This window comes from Caretta caretta, chromosome 2 (genome assembly GCF_965140235.1).
Source record: "Caretta caretta isolate rCarCar2 chromosome 2, rCarCar1.hap1, whole genome shotgun sequence".
NCBI lineage: Eukaryota > Metazoa > Chordata > Testudines > Cheloniidae > Caretta > Caretta caretta.
Window position 1 is genome coordinate 158120920 of NC_134207.1, and position 19538 is coordinate 158140457.

At 44.3% G+C, this 19538-nt stretch overlaps 1 protein-coding gene across 4 annotated transcripts in view; it reads left to right on the forward strand.

The window, feature by feature from the left end:
* The window catches only part of SLC9A3 (solute carrier family 9 member A3), an 86236-nt gene that overhangs the window by 48491 nt on the left and 18207 nt on the right, over positions 1–19538 (forward strand). For all 4 annotated transcript variants that reach the window (XM_048839370.2, XM_048839371.2, XM_075125526.1 and 1 more), the window contains 5 exons: positions 1430–1500; positions 8618–8747; positions 12304–12419; positions 16963–17092; positions 17645–17821. In XM_048839370.2, coding sequence (XP_048695327.1) covers positions 1430–1500; positions 8618–8747; positions 12304–12419; positions 16963–17092; positions 17645–17821 — 624 coding nt within the window. The remainder of the gene's footprint in view (positions 1–1429; positions 1501–8617; positions 8748–12303; positions 12420–16962; positions 17093–17644; positions 17822–19538) is intronic.

Below are 19538 nucleotides of genomic sequence, written 5' to 3' on the forward strand. Positions count from 1 at the left end.
AACTCAGTACTTACCTGTGTCTGAAAATTTAGTGAAAACAAGAACTCCTGATGTGGCCTTAAGTTTTTCCATTAGACAGAGTGCCAAGTCTGACAGGTGTGTCCCATCTACCTCTTCCTCTTTGGAAACCTTAGTCTGGTCCTGTGAATACCACTGTGGCCCCCTGCTGGATCCTTAAGTTTCAGTGGACTCCAGTTCTAATGCTACTGAATACATCTGATCTTGAGCACACTTTTGCTTGTCAGCTGAGATGGTGTTTGTCTTCAAGAGAGATGAGAGGAAAGCTTACAAAATACTCATAACAAAGGCAAAGAAGGAAAAGAACACAAAACACCCAGAAGTAGCCTATATATTTTGTTCTTTCCAAGTTTTCCGCCACATAAAATAATACCTTCCAGGTGTGTATCTGTGAAGTACCTTTGGTGTGTGAGTAACAAGTTGAGGGCTATGTTATGGCATTAGCCATAGCCCTTCTTTAGATGCACTGCAATGCTGCACTACTGCAATGTGAGTTCCAGGAGGGATTGTGTCTCAGGGAAGCACAATACCTCCAGGAGCACCTAAGAAGGGCACTCAATACACCACCCCTCAAGATAGCATAGTATACATTCCCAACCAGCGGTAATGACGTACCTGACTTATCATATCTTATTCTGTACATCCCTAACTCTCTGCTATATATATCTGGTGAGGTGATATTGAGCGTCATGCATATATTATATTCAGTAGTAATGCTCATCAAGTGCACCAGTCATGGTGTGCACTAATCTAAACCTATCGTGCTGTAGATCTCCAAGAAATCAGTCAGATGTTCAGAGTAAAGACTGAGAAGGCATAGAAACAAAAAGTCAAATTCTGCTCTCAATTACACTGATGTAAATATGAGTCAGAGTAATTCCGCAGAGTGGAGTTATACCAGTGTAAATAAGGAACAACTGAGGACAAAGATTTGCCCAAGATGTTGAGTGTTTTACAGTGAGAATAAAAGAGAGTTGGTACTCACACTACACTGAGGGAAATATTCATTCTCAAAGAGTATGGCAAGGAGCTAGAAGCAACAAGAAAGAAACCTTCAGCTGATTTAGAAGAGGCACATGTCGTGCACTTCTGACAGCAAAAAGGAAGGAGATGCAAAAGTGGGATTAGGATGAAGGAGCAATAAAAGTGAGAGTTAACAAAATAGGATCTGATTCTCCTCTTACTTAGATTCGGGTAAATCAGGAGTAATCCGTGAATAGCACTATTGTAGAACTGGATCTGTAGGAAATTGAGATGCTAATCTCAGCACACTCATGTAAACAGGAAGTAATTCCACTCTATTCATAACATTGTTCTGGATAGACAGCAAATCTGATCCATATGAATTAAGCTATTTTATAGCAATGCCCTTAACTTCCACACCATATTAATTTTATGTTCCTTTTCATAGGCTTTTGATCATATTCTTTCTGCTGTTGAAGACATATCTGGACAAATAGGACATAATTATCTGCGAGACAAGTAAGTGGTGTTAGCTTCCCTTATTTTACTGACCTGGGATAGTTAAGAAAATGGGAATGTATTAACATAGTGATAGCTTTGCTTACATCTGTCTGATGAGCGAAATGGGTATTTAGGGAATAACTGAATGGAGACAGCTTGGGTAACACTGGTACTCTCCCCCCCTCCCCCCCCACTTCCCACTCCCTGAATTTCTGGAGTTAATCACACTAGCTAAAAACCACATTGTTGCAAAAATGTGCATTATCTGTGCAGTCAGTAACCATTTAGATTATTCAACAGGAAGATTTTTTAAAATTCTAATATACTTCTCAACATTGATCCAGTTTGTTTACATTTTTGCATTCCATTCATCTTGGAAAATGAAACAACACTAGCTATTTTCATTGATTTCATCACTGTGAGAAAGACTCTAAGGGCAATTCACAGATTAAACAACATTGCCCTCCTCTGCTTCAATAATCATTTCCTGGAGAACCAATGTTGTCTATTTTGGATAGGAAATCCCTTTTGTAAACGATGACTTTTAAGTTTTTAGGCTATCCAAGTGAAAGGTCTGGGATGTTACCACCATCTTTTCAGTTTATAACACTAACTGGTTGATAATCCCCAGTGGATTTTGGGGACTTTTCAGTGTCACAACTAAGGCCCGGGATTAGGCCTTTGCAAATGTCATCATCCATATCTAGGGATCTATGCCTGTGTAGAATTACTTGAGAGATGGCCATTTGCACAGGATTTGAACCGAACACACAATTTTAGCCCCGCTGATACCAACTTTAGGAACCATTTTTGTGTGTGTGGGAGAGGATGTTAATCTGTTCCAAGTTGAAACACACAAATGTTACCTCCTTGTTGTTGCCTTGGACAACAGGTTCTTCAGCTTTCAAATATTTTCACAATTTCATTTCAATTATATATAATGGATTATAATGAAGATGCTCTGAAACCATGGTGATGGGCAGACTTTGAGAACTAGAACAGGGAAGGAAAATAAAAGGAAAGACTATTATAACCTGGAAATGTAGTTTCTTAGCCCTGGTCTACACTAGGACTTTAGGTCGAATTTAGCAGCGTTAAATCGATGTAAACCTGCACCGGGTCCACACAATGAAGCCCTTTATTTCGACTTAAAGGGCTCTTAAAATCGATTTCCTTACTCCACCCCTGACAAGTGGATTAGCGCTTAAATCGACGTTGCCGGCTCGAATTTGGGGTACTGTGGACACAATTCGATGGTATTGGTCTCCGGGAGCTATCCCAGAGTGCTCCATTATGACCGCTCTGGACAGCACTCTCAACTCAGATGCACTGTCCAGGTAGACAGGAAAAGAACCGCGAACTTTTGAATCTCATTTCCTGTTTGGCCAGCGTGGCAAGCTGCAGGTGACCATGCAGAGCTCATCAGCACAGGTGACCATGATGGAGTCCCAGAATCGCAAAAGAGCTCCAGCATGGACCGAACGGGGGGTACGGGATCTGATCGCTGTTTGAGGAGAGGAATCCGTGCTATCAGAACTCCGTTCCAGTTTTCGAAATGCCAAAACCGTTGTCAAAATCGCCCAGGGCATGAAGGACAGAGGCCATAACAGGGACCCGAAGCAGTGCCGCGTGAAACTGAAGGAGCTGAGGCAAGCCTACCAGAAAACCAGAGAGGCGAACAGCCGCTCTGGGTCAAAGCCCCAAACATGCCGCTTCTATGATGAGCTGCATGCCATTTTAGGGGGTTCAGCCACCACTACCCTAGCCGTGTTGTTTGACTCCTTCAATGGAGATGGAGGCAATACGGAAGCAGGTTTTGGGGACGAAGAAAATGATGAGGAGGAGGAGGTTGTAGATAGCTCACAGCAAGCAAGCGGAGAAACCGGTTTTCCCGAGAGCCAGGAACTGTTTCTCACCCTAGACCTGGAGCCAGTACCTCCCGAACCCACCCAAGGCTGCCTCCTGGACCCAGCAGGCGGAGAAGGGACCTCTGGTGAGTGTACCTTTTAAAATACTATACATGGTTTAAAAGCAAGCATGTGAAAGGATTACTTTGCCCTGGCATTTGCGGTTCTCCTAGATGTAGTCCTAAAGCCTTTGCAAAAGGTTTCTGGGGAGGGCAGCCTTATTGCATCCTTCATGGTAGGACACTTTACCACTCCAGGCCAGTAACACGTACTCGGGAATCATTGTAGAACAAAGCATTGCAGTGTATGTTTGCTGGCATTCAAACAACATCCGTTCTTTATCCCTCTGTGTTATCCTCAGGAGAGTGAGATATAATTCATGGTCACCTGGTTGAAATAGAGTGCTTTTCTTCAGGGGACACTCAGAGGAGCCCATTCCTGCTGGGCTGTTTGCCTGTGGCTAAACAGAAATGTTCCCCGCTGTTAGCCACAGGGAGTGGGGAAGGTTGAGGGGGTAGTCACGCGGTGGGAGGAGGCAAAATGCGACCTTGTAACGAAAGCACATGTGCTATGTATGTAATGTTAACAGCAAGGTTTACCCTGAAAGAGTGTAGCCACTGTTTTATAAAATGTGTCTTTTTAAATACCGCTGTCCCTTTTTTTTTCTCCACCAGCTCCATGTGTTTCAATGATCACAGGATCTTCTCCTTCCCAGAGGCTAGTGAAGCTTAGAAAGAAAAAAAAACGCACTCGCGATGAAATGTTCTCCGAGCTCATGCTGTCCTCCCACACTGACAGAGCACAGACGAATGCGTGGAGGCAAATAATGTCAGAGTGCAGGAAAGCACAAAATGACCGGGAGGAGAGGTGGCGGGCTGAAGAGAGTAAGTGGCGGGCTGAAGAGAGTAAGTGGCGGGCTGAAGACAGGGCTGAAGCTCAAATGTGGCGGCAGCGTGATGAGAGGAGGCAGGATTCAATGCTGAGGCTGCTGCAGGACCAAACCAGTACGCTCCAGTGTATGGTTGAGCTGCAGCAAAGGCAGCTGGAGCACAGACTGCCACTGCAGCCCCTCTGTAACCAACCGCCCTCCTCCCCAAGTTCCATAGCCTCCACACCCAGACGCCCAAGAACGCGGTGGGGGGGCCTCCGGCCAACCAGCCACTCCACCACAGAGGATTGCCCAAAAAAAAGAAGGCTGTCATTCAATACATTTTAAAGTTGTAAACTTTTAAAGTGCTGTGCTTAAAGTGCTGTGTGGCATTTTCCTTCCCTCCTCCACCACCCCTCCTGGGCTACCTTGGTAGTCATCCCCCTATTTGTGTGATGAATGAATAAAGAATGCATGAATGTGAAGCAACAATGACTTTATTGCCTCTGCAAGCGGTGATTGAAGGGAGGAGGGGCGGGTGTTTAGCTTACAGGGAAGTAGAGTGAACCAAGGGACGGGGGGTTTCATCAAGGAGAAACAAACAGAACTTTCACACCGTAGCCTGGCTAGTCATGAAACTGGTTTTCAAAGCTTCTCTGATGCGTACCGCGCCCTCCTGTGCTCTTCTAACCGCCCTGGTGTCTGGCTGCGCGTAACCAGCAGCCAGGCGATTTGCCTCAACCTCCCACCCCGCCATAAACGTCTCCCCCTTACTCTCACAGATATTGTGGAGCACACAGCAAGCAGTAATAACAGTGGGAATATTGGTTTCGCTGAGGTCTAAGCGAGTCAGTAAACTGCGCCAGCGCGCCTTTAAACATCCAAATGCACATTCTACCACCATTCTGCACTTGCTCAGCCTGTAGTTGAACAGCTCCTGACTACTGTCCAGGCTGCCTGTGTACGGCTTCATGAGCCATGGCATTAAGGGGTAGGCTGGGTCCCCAAGGATACATATAGGCATTTCAACATCCCCAACAGTTATTTTCTGGTCTGGGAATAAAGTCCCTTCCTGCAGCTTTTGAAACAGACCAGAGTTCCTGAAGATGCGAGCGTCATGTACCTTTCCCGGCCATCCTACGTTGATGTTGGTGAAACGTCCCTTGTGATCCACCAGAGCTTGCAGCACTATCGAAAAGTACCCCTTGCGGTTTATGTACTCGGCGGCTTGGTGCTCCGGTGCCAAGATAGGGATATGGGTTCCGTCTATAGCCCCACCACAGTTAGGGAATCCCATTGCAGCAAAGCCATCCACTATGACCTGCACATTTCCCAGGGTCACTACCCTTGATATCAGCAGATCTTTGATTGCGTGGGCTACTTGCATCACAGCAGCCCCCACAGTAGATTTGCCCACTCCAAATTGATTCCCAACTGACCGGTAGCTGTCTGGCATTGCAAGCTTCCACAGGGCTATCGCCACTCGCTTCTCAACTGTGAGGGCTGCTCTCATCTTGGTATTCATGCGCCTCAGGGCAGGGGAAAGCAAGTCACAAAGTTCCATGAAAGTGCCCTTACGCAAGCGAAAGTTTCGCAGCCACTGGGAATTGTCCCAGACCTGCAACACTATGCGGTCCCACCAGTCTGTGCTTGTTTCCCGAGCCCAGAATCGGCATTCCACAGCATGAACCTGCCCCATTAGCACCATGATGCATGCATTGGCAGGGCCCATGCTTTCAGAGAAATCTGTGTCCATGTCCTGATCACTCACGTGACCGCGCTGACGTCGCCTCCTCGCCCGGTATCGCGTTGCCAGGTTCTGGTGCTGCATATACTGCTGGATAATGCGTGTGGTGTTTAATGTGCTCCTAATTGCCAAAGTGAGCTGAGTGGCCTCCATGCTTGCCTTGGTATGGCGTCCGCACAGAAAAAAGGCGCGGAACGATTGTCTGCCGTTGCTCTGACGGAGCGAGGGGCGACTGACGACACGGCTTACAGGGTTGGCTTCAGGGAGCTAAAATCAACAAAGGGGGTGTCTTTACATCAAGGAGTATTTCAGGCAGGACTTCACGGAGGGTTCCAATAAGAAATGGTGCACCTAAGTTATCGTTCTTATTGGAACAAGGAGGTTAGCCTGGCCTCTGATTGATACATGGCTAGATTTACCTCGCTGCACCTTCTCTGTGAGTGACTGCAGTGTGACCTAGAGGAATGAGTCCCCTAGACAGGGGAGGAGGCAAATGAGTACAAAACAAATCTGGTCTATTTCTTGTTTTGACCCACTCCATCTATTTTTTTACATCTTTGGCTGGCAGCAGACGGTGCAGAAGGACTGCATGCCATCCACATCTCATGGCTGCTCGGCAGAAGATGGTACAGTATGACTGCTAGCCATCCTCATCTCTTGCCTGCCTGGCAGAAGATGGTACAATAAGACTGCTAGCAATCCTCATCTCCTGCCTGCCTGGCAGAAGATGGTACAGTATGACTGCTAGCAGTCCGTATCGCCTGCCCGCTCGCCATAAGACGGTTCAATAGGACTGACTGCAGGACTAAAGAGAATGACCTGGTCAAGTCACTCCAAATTTAGTCCCTGCGCCCATGTCTGCCCAGGCGCTCCCAGCCGACGTGGCCAGGAGCACCTCGGACATGACGATGACGGCTACCAGTCGTACTGTACCGTCTGCTACCACAAGGCAAGGGGTTGCTGCTACTGTGTAGCAAAGCCGTACCGCGTCTGCCAGCACCCAGGAGACATAGGGTGATGGTTACCTGAGCGGGCTCCATGCTTGCCGTGGTATGGCGTCTGCACAGGTAACTCAGGAAAAAAGGCGCAAAACGATTGTCTGCCCTTGCTTTCACGGAGGGAGGGAGGGAACGGGGGCCTGACGATATGTACCCAGAACCACCCGTGACAATGTTTTAGCCCCATCAGGCATTGGGATCTCAACCCAGAATTCCAATGGGCAGCGGAGACTGCGGGAACTGTGGGATAGCTACCCACAGTGCAACGCTCCGGAAGTCGACTCTAGCCTCGGTACTGTGGAAGCACTCCGCCGAGTTAATGCACTTAATGCACTTAGAGCATTTTCTGTGGGGAGACACACACTCGAATATATAAAACCGATTTCTAAAAAACCAAATTCTATAAATTCGACCTTATTCCGTAGTGTAGACATACCCTTATAGTGCTACTTGAGGATGGAAAATCCTTTCAGCCATGGCCTTAAAGCAAACTCTCTCTTTCCCCTCTGTTCAGTTTAGCACTGCTGCAGTAGAACTGAAATAGAGAGCATGGAGAGACCAGAAGTTTGAGCAGAGCGTTGTCCAAACCAGCTTTGAGGGAATCTGGAAACTCGGGAATCTGTACAAATGTCATGTGTTAGGGTTTGTTCCATCATAATAGATTACATTTGTACACCTAAGATAATATTTAACGCTCCTTAACGTAGCAGAGTAAAGAGAGATTTCTGTTTGTTCATACAATGACGTTTTTAGGAGGGGTCTCATATAGAGAATACCCATTTTCCCTTGGGTAACAAGGAATCCTGTCCTGGGTTTGGGTATTGGGAATGAATTTCTGACGATGAGAAAATAAGAGAACATTTCCTCAGACATGGCGTGTTGGCTGTGATGGTGATGAAGTTGAAGCTTTCTAAAGTTGCAGGCCAGACAGAACCTGACCACTTTGATTTAGGAGGGGGGGGTCTCCCTGAAAAAGGAGGAAAGGCCCGACCTAACCTAGATACTTGGCTAACTGTTAGCTTTGGTGACCAAGATCTCCTGAATAAGTGCAATCTCAAAGTTACTGAGAACAGGCACCACCTCAATATCTGAGAATAATTCACCGGGGGGCATGCAGTGTCTTCTCAGTGGGGCCAACCTACAAGACATTGGGTAAAAAATCACCCATTACTGAAGGTAAACTCTTTTACGTAGAAAGAAAGAGATTTTTAACTTTTACTGTGAGGTTTCCTAAAGGCTCTTAAAGATACAATCGAAGAGTGATAAGTAGAAAATTAAAATGGCATTATTCCCTGATGCATGGCATATCCTATTTATTTGGAAACTAGAACCATTTTGTATATTCTAATCACAAACCTCTTACTGCTGTTGTTCTGCAGTAGCTGTGCCTGGTAGTTGCAACTCTCAAAAGTTTGTTGTGAATTGTGTAACTCCATATAAGGCTTTTCCAAATGTGCTTTAAATAAAGCAACAAAACATATTTCCCTGTGTTTATTATCCGATAAGGTGTATAACAATGCTTAACTCAAAGGAACAGCTGTTCAAGCAAAACTAAAAATGCTAATTATCATTTAAATTGATTGCTGCCGTTAAAATTGTTTGTTTAAATCACTAGGTGGTCCAATTTTGATCGGAAAATCCTCAGTAAAGTACTGATGAGAAGGTCTGCTCAAAAATCAAGAGACCAGATTCTTAATATTTTCCATGAGCTCAACCTGAAGGATGCTATTAGCTATGTGGCTGAGGTACTTTTAAACATCTTATCTTACACACTGTAACATCATATTTCTTTGTTTTAAATATTGCAGCATTTCTCAACTTCCATGTATTAGGAGCGCTGAATCAAAAGCAAATCTACTTTTTATGGTGAAATGGTATTTGAAGTGCATTGTGTCCCATTCTTACCTATTTATGTGATTGTGGTTCGTTGTATTACCTCTAAATTCCTCAGTGCCACTGGGTCCTGTATATGTCAAAGTTCTCTTCTGGTAGGTGTCATTTAGGAGTTTGGCTTCTGCCTCGGCATGCGTTGCATAGTACCATGGTTTCATGGGAATTATGCAAGTGAGCATGTGCTAGTCAGCATGTGTAAAGGTGGCAGAATCTGGCTCCCTGTGAATAATTAAACAAGCTGTGGCTGAAGCAATAGTGTGCTTTCCAATGATGACTTGTTCAGAAATTAGCATTAGAGTAAGCAGTGCAGATGGCAGCTGCAGACTGAGAGCATCTGGGGGCTAGCCTCAAGGTGGAGCTTATTTTTGTAGCCAAATGAACTACAAGGTTGAAAAAGAGCTGGTTTTTTGTTTGGTTGGTTGGTTTTTTGGTTCATTAGCTTTCCAAAAAACTAACACCAAAACTCAAAACGTTTTTGCTCCACCAGCAAATTCAGTGTTACTCGTGGGCAAAATCCAAAATCTTTTGGAATGGTTCCCAAGCTTTTTCATTTTGTGAGCCATGTCACAAGACAACAGTCTTTTTTTTTTGGACCAGCTCTTCCTGCTCTACTATCTATTTGTTGGTTCTCTAATTGTTTAATTCTGCGGAACACCAGGAAGGAATCCAGACACCACAGTCTGAGAACAGCTGGCCTCTCAAATTCCTACCAATCTCTGGATACCAGCAGGCCAGAAAATCTCCTTGTTGTTCTCCCCAGCCTACCCCGTTAGTCTGGATATTGAGCAAGAAGGCTTTGTTGATCCGCACTCCTATGGCACATAGGCAGTCTTCAACTAATAGCTAGAACCTCATCTAGACTAAGAGCTTATGTCAAAGTGTCTTGTTCTAGTTATCACACACAGAAAGGTTTCAGAGTAGCAGCCGTGTTAGTCTGTATCTGCAAAAAGAAAAGGAGGACTTGTGGCACCTTAGAGACTAAAAAATGTATTTGAGCATAAGCTTTCATGAGCTACAGCTCTCTTCATCGGATGCATTCAGTGGAAAATACAGTGGGGAGATTTATAAACACAGAGAACATGAAACAATGGGTGTTACCATACACACTGTAACGAGAGTGATCAGGTGGGAGTGGGGGGGGACCTTTTGTAGAGATAATCAAGGTGGGCCATTTCCAGCTGTTGACAAGAATGTTTGAAGAACAGCGCGGCGGGGGGGGGGGGGGGAGAGGAATAAACATGGGGAAATAGTTTTACTTTGTGTAATGACCCATCCACTCCCAGTCTTTATTCAAGCCTAAGTTAATTGTATCCAGTTTGCAAATTAATTCCAATTCTTGTCAACTGCTGGAAATGGCCCACCTTGATTATCACTAGAAAAAGGTTTCCCCCGCCCCACTTTCCTGCTGGTAATAGCTCACCTTACCTTATCACTCATGTTACAGTGTGTATGGTAACACCCATTGTTTCGTGTTCTCTGTGTATATAAATCTCCCCACTGTATTTTCCACTGAATGCATCCGATGAAGTGAGCTGTAGCTCACGAAAGCTTATGCTCAAATATATTTGTTAGTCTCTAAGGTGCCACAAGTCCTCCTTTTTACACACAGAAAGGCCTCCAGAAGTATAACTGCAGATGAATATCCACAAAAGGACATTTCTACCTGTGACCAGAAATATCTGTAGCCTCATTTTATGCATTTAAGTGTCATGGGTATCATTTAAAAAACATTTCATGCTTCAATCAGTAATAGTTCTAGCAGTAATATAATTATGAACCTCATAGTCAGGTACCTTAAATATCTGATTTCCTTTTCACTGTAATATTTATGTAGGTGTTTCTATTTTCAGATGTCACAGTGATTTTTCTAATGCCATGGAACGGTTCCAAATTGCTTAGAACACAGATTACTATAAATTATGCATAGGTGATTGTACAGCACGGAACATAGGTTTTCTCCACCGTTGTCACAGGTCTCCTGAGTGTCCTTTCCAGCCTCAGTAACTGACCGCAGCCACTCCAGGTCTTCTTAACCACCACTGTGCTCTATTATATATTACATTTACAATCAATAGCCAGCTTCCCCACTTGCTTTCTGGGGAAAGGTACACTAGTAGTTTGAACAGCACCCAGTCCTGCCTAGTTGTTCCTTCCTTCAGGCACCCTACTCTCTCCAAGGCTTCCCTCCTGTCTGCCTAACTGCTGGGAATACTTCCACCCTATTAGCCTCTCAGCTGTATTGCCACTCAGTTAATTGGCCTCCTCTGCCAACTGCTTGTTTTTCAATCAGAGCTCAATTAATATAAACTGGCAGGGAGATGAGTGACAGGGTGTTAAGTGAGCTTCTGGCTCAGCACGCCGTGTTACAACCGTGTTTAAGCTTTCTTGATTCCTTTTCTCTGCATGGACATGTAAAATGGTCATGATAGAGCTATAGCTGACAAAATCACAATACATTAGCTTTGATCTTAAGAATAATGTACTTCTGTCAGTGGGGGAACTATTTTTCCACAGGTGTTCTGTTCACCGCTCATTGAAACATAGAATCAAGTCCAAGATCTCTGTGCTGCAATTTAAAGCCATATGTGGGATTGCCCCTCACTACCAGAGAAATTTTTCTCCCTCTGGGAGCATGACTTCACTCACTAGCTACAGTCCACCAGAACAATGAAAATGTCAAGTAGCAGGGGACACTGGCGAACACGGGAGACCAAAGTTTCACAGGAATTCACTTTTGTATCACCATGCAAAAGTGAAAGCAAAGCTTTTCAATTTAGCTTTAGTTCCTCGTTCATGCATACATTTAATGACTAACCAAACATTTGGCTCTTTCTTTCTGGGAAGAAAGGAAGAATTACTGCTGTCATATCTTGGAAGGTGTTCAGCTAGCACAGATATGGGTGCCAATATAAGAACCTAGATAGGTAGATGTTTGCAGGTGACTGACAAGGTGTTAGATGAAAAATGTTGTCCATTATTGAAAGTAACCCTTTATATAGTGGAAAGAGGAATTCAAACTTTTTGTGACTCTCACTGAGGGCTTTTAGAGGTGCAGGGTACAATTTGCAGAAGATAAGGAGAAAGTGTATAACGTCCCTTTAAGTCTTCAAATTAGGGCTGTTAAGTGTGATTTAAGTGGAGTGGCTTTGGGCTGACCCTCTGTACAAGGTTGACTTTTGCCCCAGGGAAATAAACCACGTGAAAAAAAAGAGACCTTATTTCTGTTACAAAAGAACCAGGAGAAAGTTGTATTTATGTGCCATTTGCCTACAGAAGCTTCAAAAATGATGCCATCTTTTTTTATGTTATACAGTTTAGTCCTGGGTATAGCTGTGTTAACATCATATACCCTTTGACTGAAAGCCCTACCATTAAGCTGTCATGCACCTTATTTGTTTCTGTGAACAGGGAGAGCGTAGAGGTTCCCTGGCTTTTATTCGTTCTTCAAGTACTGACAACATGGTCAACGTGGACTTCAGCACTCCTCGACCAAGTACTGTAGAAAACTCTGTCTCCTGTTTACTGTAAGTAACTTTTTTTAGGGACTATTTTTGTTTAATTTTTGAGTTATATATGATTAAATACAAAAATTGGTGTTTACCCCAGTACAAAATGAGTGTCACATACTCCCCTGCTGACTTGGTTGCTTTCTCTTCTGATACTGATAACAGAGTGATTTTCAACAGTGACGGGTACGCCACACTGTTCTTTCTGTGCAAGCCTATTTTATTTTTTAGGTAAAAAGCATTACAGAGGAAACATATTAAAAACAAAGAACCTACACGCATGCTAATAAGGGTTCACCCCGGCCCTAACATGGACTCTGGCAGGAGCAGTCCTTCAAACCCCCACCCAAGGGGATTCCTTGTGGTTACAACTCACCACAGCTTCAGCTCAGAACAGGCCCCCAGTCTTATGGGGCTGCAGTAGGCCTACTTCTTCCAACTCCTTCCCAAAAGGCTAGGGCTCTCCATGGACCAGGGGTTCTGTCCATTTGCTGGATCAGGAAGAAGGCCCTGAGCCAGTTTACAACCAGGCTATTTATCCAAAAATCCTTTCTTTGTCTTTCTTGGTTAGGGTGACCAGACAGCAACTGTGAAAAATCAGGACAGCAGGTGGGGGGTAATAGGCACCTATATAAGACAAAGCCCCAAATATCAGGACAGTCCCTATAAAATCAGGACATCTGGTCACTCTCTTCTTGGTTCATGAAGAATCCAGTTTGAACTAGTATATACACCTCTCTCCACGGAGTGGCTTCAATGTCTGATAACAAAGGAAGTATATTAGCATCCTCCTCACAGGTGCCAACTTTCTAAAGTGCCGGGGGGTGCTTGACCCCCAGCTCTGCCCCAAGGCCCCACCCCCACCTTGCCGCTTCCCACCACCCTTCCACCCTAACCCCGCCTCTTCCCACCCAGTTCTGCTCCCTCCCCCAAGCATGCTGCATCCTTACTCCTCCCTCTTCCCCGCAGCGCCTCCTGCATTCCGCGAAACAGCTGATCGCAGTGGGCAGGAGATGTGGGGAGGGGAGAACGCACTGATCTGCGGGGCCCACCAGCGGGTAGGAGGCGCTAGGAGCGTGGGGAGAGCTGATAGGGGAGCTGCCGGTGGGTGCTCACCATTTTTTCTCTGGAGCTAACCATGGAGCACCCATAGAGTCGATGCCCATATTCCTCCTCCTACTGGAGATTACATATATAGTCATTTTTTCACCTTTGCGGAAATCAGAAGCAGCTAAATGATTTTACACAAACCTTCCAAACTAAAATCTCCTTTGGTCAGAGACCGAGCATGAAAATGTTATCCCTATGGGTGAATTTTTCAGAAAGTTCCAGTGTGTAAGAACAGGGGATTATCATTCATACAGTTTTGTATCCCTCCCTGTAGCCAGAGCCTTGTGTGTTACGTGATACCAGAGCCACAGAATCCACCCTTTACCATAGAATTGTTGTTCAGAATTCATTTTTTAAATGTTGTAAACTTTCTTTCTTTTTCTTTTTTTTTGTAAATTATGAGACATATTTCCTGGTATGCTTCAGCAGTTTGTGTCACTTCCATTATGTAAAGCAGCTGTAAACTGGGTACAACCTGCCAGTTAAACCAGATTTATGGCTGCTTTGAATTGCAGAGTGGTGAATTAGTTGCAATGTATCGATAAAGCTGGCCCTATACTTTTAGCAGCCGGCTATTGGTGAAACTAAGGCTTTGTCTACACTAGTACTTTTTGTCGGCAAAACTTTTGTCAGTCAGGTGTGTGAAAAAAACATAAGTGTCACCAACAAAAGCGCCAGTGTGGACAGCACTATTCCCGCAGAAACATGCTGCTTATAGTGCTGGTTGAAAAAAGGTACGCCCATTTGCTGAAAAATGTTAGTGGAAGAAAGTATGGGGGAGGGGGAGGATTCTTTTTAAACGAGAAAGTGGTATTTTCCCTAAAATTTAAAAACAGACATTTTTGCAAAATTTCATAATTGTTGAAAATTTTCATTTTGGGAAAAAAATGATGAAAATGAAGTTTCCACACAAAAAATCACAAATATTGAAATCCCATGTTTCAATTCAAAACTTTAATTGAAAAAATGCAAATTGTCTCTAGCTGTTAATGTGCTTATCCCTTAATACCAAACTGCTTCCCATACCTTGGGCCAGATGCTTCCACAGTTACTCGCACTGAACAGTGTCACAGTTTCAGAGTTTAACTGCACCTTTGACACACACGCACCATGCTCTTATTCGAAGGCTCCCACATAAGGTTTCAGGCTCCCAGCCATCATATCTCAAGGGTGGACCTCTGCATCTCTCTCACTCCAGATGAGGGGTTTAGGTTCATGGTCCTCTGCACTGCAGTGTGATTTCCCCAGCAGGTCTGACTGGGGTCCAGCACCTGTTGTTAACCTTTCTCTAGGGGCTACAACAGTGTATGCCAGTGACCAACTAGCCTTCATAAAACAAAATACATTTATTGTTAGGGTAAAGGCATTACAGGGAAAACATAAAAACAATAAACGTTCCTATATGCATGCTAACACCTTACCAGAGGTCACCCATCAGTCTTATGGGCCCCAGTAAGCCAAAGCCCTAGTAAGCCAAGGGTTGCTCTGCCCCACCCCTCCCTTGGATAGATGATAGTGTCCGTTTGCTGAATGAAAATAAGGCTCTGTGTTAGTTCAAATTCAGCCTTTTTATATCCAAAGCCCTTTCTTTGTTTGGGTCTCTGGGAAACCTAGTTTGAACCAGTATATGCAAACACCTCAGAGGACGGTGTACGGTGTTTCTCTGGAGTTGTTTACAATCCCCAGGGTGATCACCCCATTGTGTTTTTTAGTTCCTGGAGGAGCTGTGCTAACTCTCCCCCATGGAGCAGAACACAATCAGATGTAAATATTTAATAGATTTAATACATTGGTCCCCAAAGATGCTGCAAAATCTGTCACAAGTAGGACCTTACTTCTTGAGTAGACCCACTGATTTCAGTGGATCTACTCGAGGAGTACTGGGGCTGAATAAGGATGGTAGAACTTGGCCTCTTCTGTCCCCTCAGCTGCTGCCGAAACCTCCAGCTTCTCCTCTGATAGCTTCTGCCCTGCAGTTATGCATTGTCAATACAAACATCTGTGGCATATGAAAAACATAGGGGCAGAGTAAAAAAAAAAAAAAAAAAGCATGCAATACTAACATAAACAACACAGAAGAGACTATACCAGTTGTATTATCATTTGCATATTTAATTCAACAAAAATCTCCTTGTTTGAATATTCCTGCAGTTGACACCAAATTTCCCATCTGGTACACAGGCATGCCACAAAAACTATAGAGATATGCAGGACAATATTGGTCCAACTTTCTGCAGAGTACATGGGTCTTGCCTACAGTATTCACTACTGGGCAAATTCAAGAGGTTTAGTCTCAAGTCACCTTTTCACCCTTTAGGAAAGAAAAATTCACACATTTGTGAGAAACAAATGGCACATAACATTTATTGGCATAAATTTAACTGTGATGTAAACAGTGGCATCGGCTACTCATGAGATGCAAATTGGTCTGACCACAGATGTAAGCGGTCAAGTACTACTGAATTAGGTATTCCCCGGGTATAGAAAACGAGTGTGACTAATAGCATAAGGATGGATGACCTAGCTCAGCGGTTCCCAAAGTTCTTTCTGCCAAGGATCTCTTTGGCACTTGACTAAATGTCCCAGACCCCTTTCATTATTTATACATAAGTTTCATGTCATTATTACTCTATTAGTTCGGTTCGTTTTGGCAACTCCAAAAATACACACACAAAGTTTAGTTCACTGGTCTCAGTTATTCCAGGGGCTCAGTTCTCAGCTTTGCCATAGAGTCCTGAAACCCTATACACGTACCTTTATCTGAATTTCTGTTTCCCCTAAATGTGGGTATTACTTGTGAGTGTTGTGAGTCTTGACATCTGTGGCAGAAAAAGTACTACTAAACCCTCACAGGGAGCGTGTAGTCCTGAATGGGCAAGTACTGGCATCACCAGGACGCCCCCACCAGCATGACCTCTCATGCACAGTGTGTGAGAAAAACGGTGTCCTCCATGCAGCAAAAGTGCCAGAAAGCTGTTCTGGCAGGTTCTGGCCCTGTCTCAAGGAACAGACCCCCGCATAACCCATAGCAGACCACCCAAAGGTCTGGGGACCCCACAGTGTGGGAACCACTTAGCTAGATTAATAGACCTTCCATCCTGCAGGTGCACAAGGATGGGATGTAAGAGTAAAAGAAGCAAACAGGCATAAGTTTATCAGATAAAGCAGATGATCAATCAATGCTAAATTGTTGCAAGTTGCACTAATTTGTCATTTACCTGCTTTTCCTGACCAAATTACATGACCACTGATGTTGTTGCTGAATCTGCCCGGAGGCTACCACCAGAGTTGTGCCCACTCACTCTAGACTACACTTGACCCATGATGATGTTTACTTGTTTTTATCCCATCCACACTTACCTTCATGTTTAAATATATTGTAGTGCACACTTTTTTCCCTCCAGTTAGTGATCTAGAAAAATGTTGTATGTATTTTAATATTCTGCTTCAGGAGAGAAAACGCCAGCTCGGTTTGTCTTGATATGCAAGCCTTAGAGCAGAGGAGAAAAAGCATACGAGATACAGAGGATACCGTCACTCACCACACGCTGCAGCAGTACCTTTACAAACCCAGACAAGAGGTAAGAGCACAGCTGCAGTGATCACCAGGTTTTCATTTGGCAGCCAGAAGAAACAAAATGCAGAAAATTGGTGGGAAACTCAAAATCAAAGGACAAATCTGCAAAATCAATCATTGACTGAAGATGGGCTCTGATCCTGCATACCCTTAATCATGTGAGCAGTCCCTATAACTGATTTCAATGGCACTGCTCAAATGAGAGAAGATTGCAGAATTGGGCCCCAGATCTGTTCTGCTGGTGGGTTGTTGATGGCCTGAAAGCTAAGTGGGTGGGTGAGGGTGAAATGAAGCATGTGAACTGAAGGAAGTCGGAGCGGTTTGATCCAGACCTGTTCTAGCCAGTGTGATTAATCTGAATGACTTTCAATCAATATTTTTCAAATTACCGTACTTCTATGTAAGAAGGAAATAATTAACTACTTGGGATCCTGTTAGTGTGTTGACTTGTAATTAATTGTTTTTTGGAATCAGTTGTTTTTGACAGTTGCCTTGGTGCTGAGCCCCAGTTTGCATTTCTATATAAATAAATGTTCTCTTATCTTCCTGGCTACAGCACATACATCTGTACAGTCGGCATGAGATCATTCAGAATGAAGACGAAAAACAAGACAAGGAGATTTTCCACAGGACAATGAGGAAGCGCTTAGAGTCTTTCAAGAGTACCAAACTAGGAATAAACCACCCCAAAAAGCTCAACAAAAACCACAAGAGGGACCGGGGCCAAAAAAGGGTAAGGGGAATGCACTTAGGGCCAGGTCTCACCTGCCATTTACCCAGACAAAAGGCCTGGTGCTCTAGAGGAAGCATAGGGTAGTTTCAGCTCCCAGCATCAATCTCTTCCCCATGGAAGCTCCTCAGAGGGAGTACTGGCGATTAAGACCCAAGCCAGGGGAGAGATCAAAATGTGGGATGAGTTGAGGGGCAGCACTGGGAGGTGGCATTATACCCTCACCAATCTTGCGGAACATACCCGCCATTTCCCTCTGCACTGTGGGACCCTTCTTTTGGACGTGAGGAGATTCCAGGTCCAACAAGCACGGTGCCAGAAGGGTTGGCTCGTGTCAAGGTTCCTCCCCCACTCTGAACTCTAGGGTACAGATGTGGGGACCTGCATGAAAAAACCCCCTAAGCTTATCTTTACCAGCTTAGGTCAAAACTTCCCCAAGGTACAAAATATTACACCCGTTATCCTTGGAATGGCCGCTACCACCACCAAACTAATACTGGTTACTGGGGAAGAGCTGTTTGGACACGTCTTTCCCCCCAAAATACTTCCCCAAAACCTTGCACCCCACTTCCTGGACAAGGTTTGGTAAAAAGCCTCACCAATTTGCCTAGGTGACTACAGACCCAGACCCTTGGATCTTAAGAACAATGAACAATCCTCCCAACACTTGCACCCCCCCCTCTCCTGGGAAATGTTGGATAAAAAGCCTCACCAATTTGCATAGGTGACCACAGACCCAAACCCTTGGATCTGAGAACAATGAAAAAGCATTCAGTTTTTTAAAAGAAGACTTTTAATAAAAAATAGCAGTAAATAGAAATAAAGAAATCCCCCCTGTAAAATCAGGATGGTAGATATCTTACAGGGTAATTAGATTCAAAACATAGAGAACCCCTCTAGGCAAAACCTTAAGTTACAAAAAAAGTACACAGACAGAAATAGTTATTCTATTCAGCACAATTCTTTTCTCAGCCATTTAAAGAAATCATAATCTAACACATACCTAGCTAGATTACTTACTAAAAGTTCTAAGACTCCATTCCTGTTCTGTCTCTGGCAAGAGCAGCATACAGACAGACACAGACCCTTTGTCCCTCTCCCTCCTCCCAGCTTTTGAAAGTATCTTGTCTCCTCATTGGTCATTTTGGTCAGGTGCCAGCGAGGTTACCTTTAGCTTCTTAACCCTTTACAGGTGAGAGGAGCTTTCCCCTGGCCAGGAGGGATTTCAAAGGGGTTTACCCTTCCCTTTATATTTATGACACGCCCCCCAAATCTCAGCTAGGGTGAAACACTGGCTGGGATTTCTTCCTGGAGCTCTAGGAAAACAGAGTTAATAAGACACATGCATCTCTAAATATACTACCAAGTACATAAAGACTAACAATATTTTCCACATCTCAAGGACGATTTTAACCAGTTGATTCTGGGAAACTTTCACGGGAGAGTGCATCAGCCACTTTGTTAGAAGCTCCTGAGATGTGTTGGATGTCGAAATCAAAATCTTGGAGAGCTAAACTCCACCGAAGAAGTTTTTTGTTAGTTTCTTTGACGGTGTGAAGCCACTTCAGTGCAGCATGGTCGGTTTGCAGGTGGAAACGCCGTCCCCAAACATATGGGCGTAGCTTTTCCAGAGCGTAGACAATGGCGTAACATTCTTTTTCAGTGACTGACCAGTTGCTTTCCCTCTCAGACAGTTTTTTGCTGAGAAACACTACAGGGT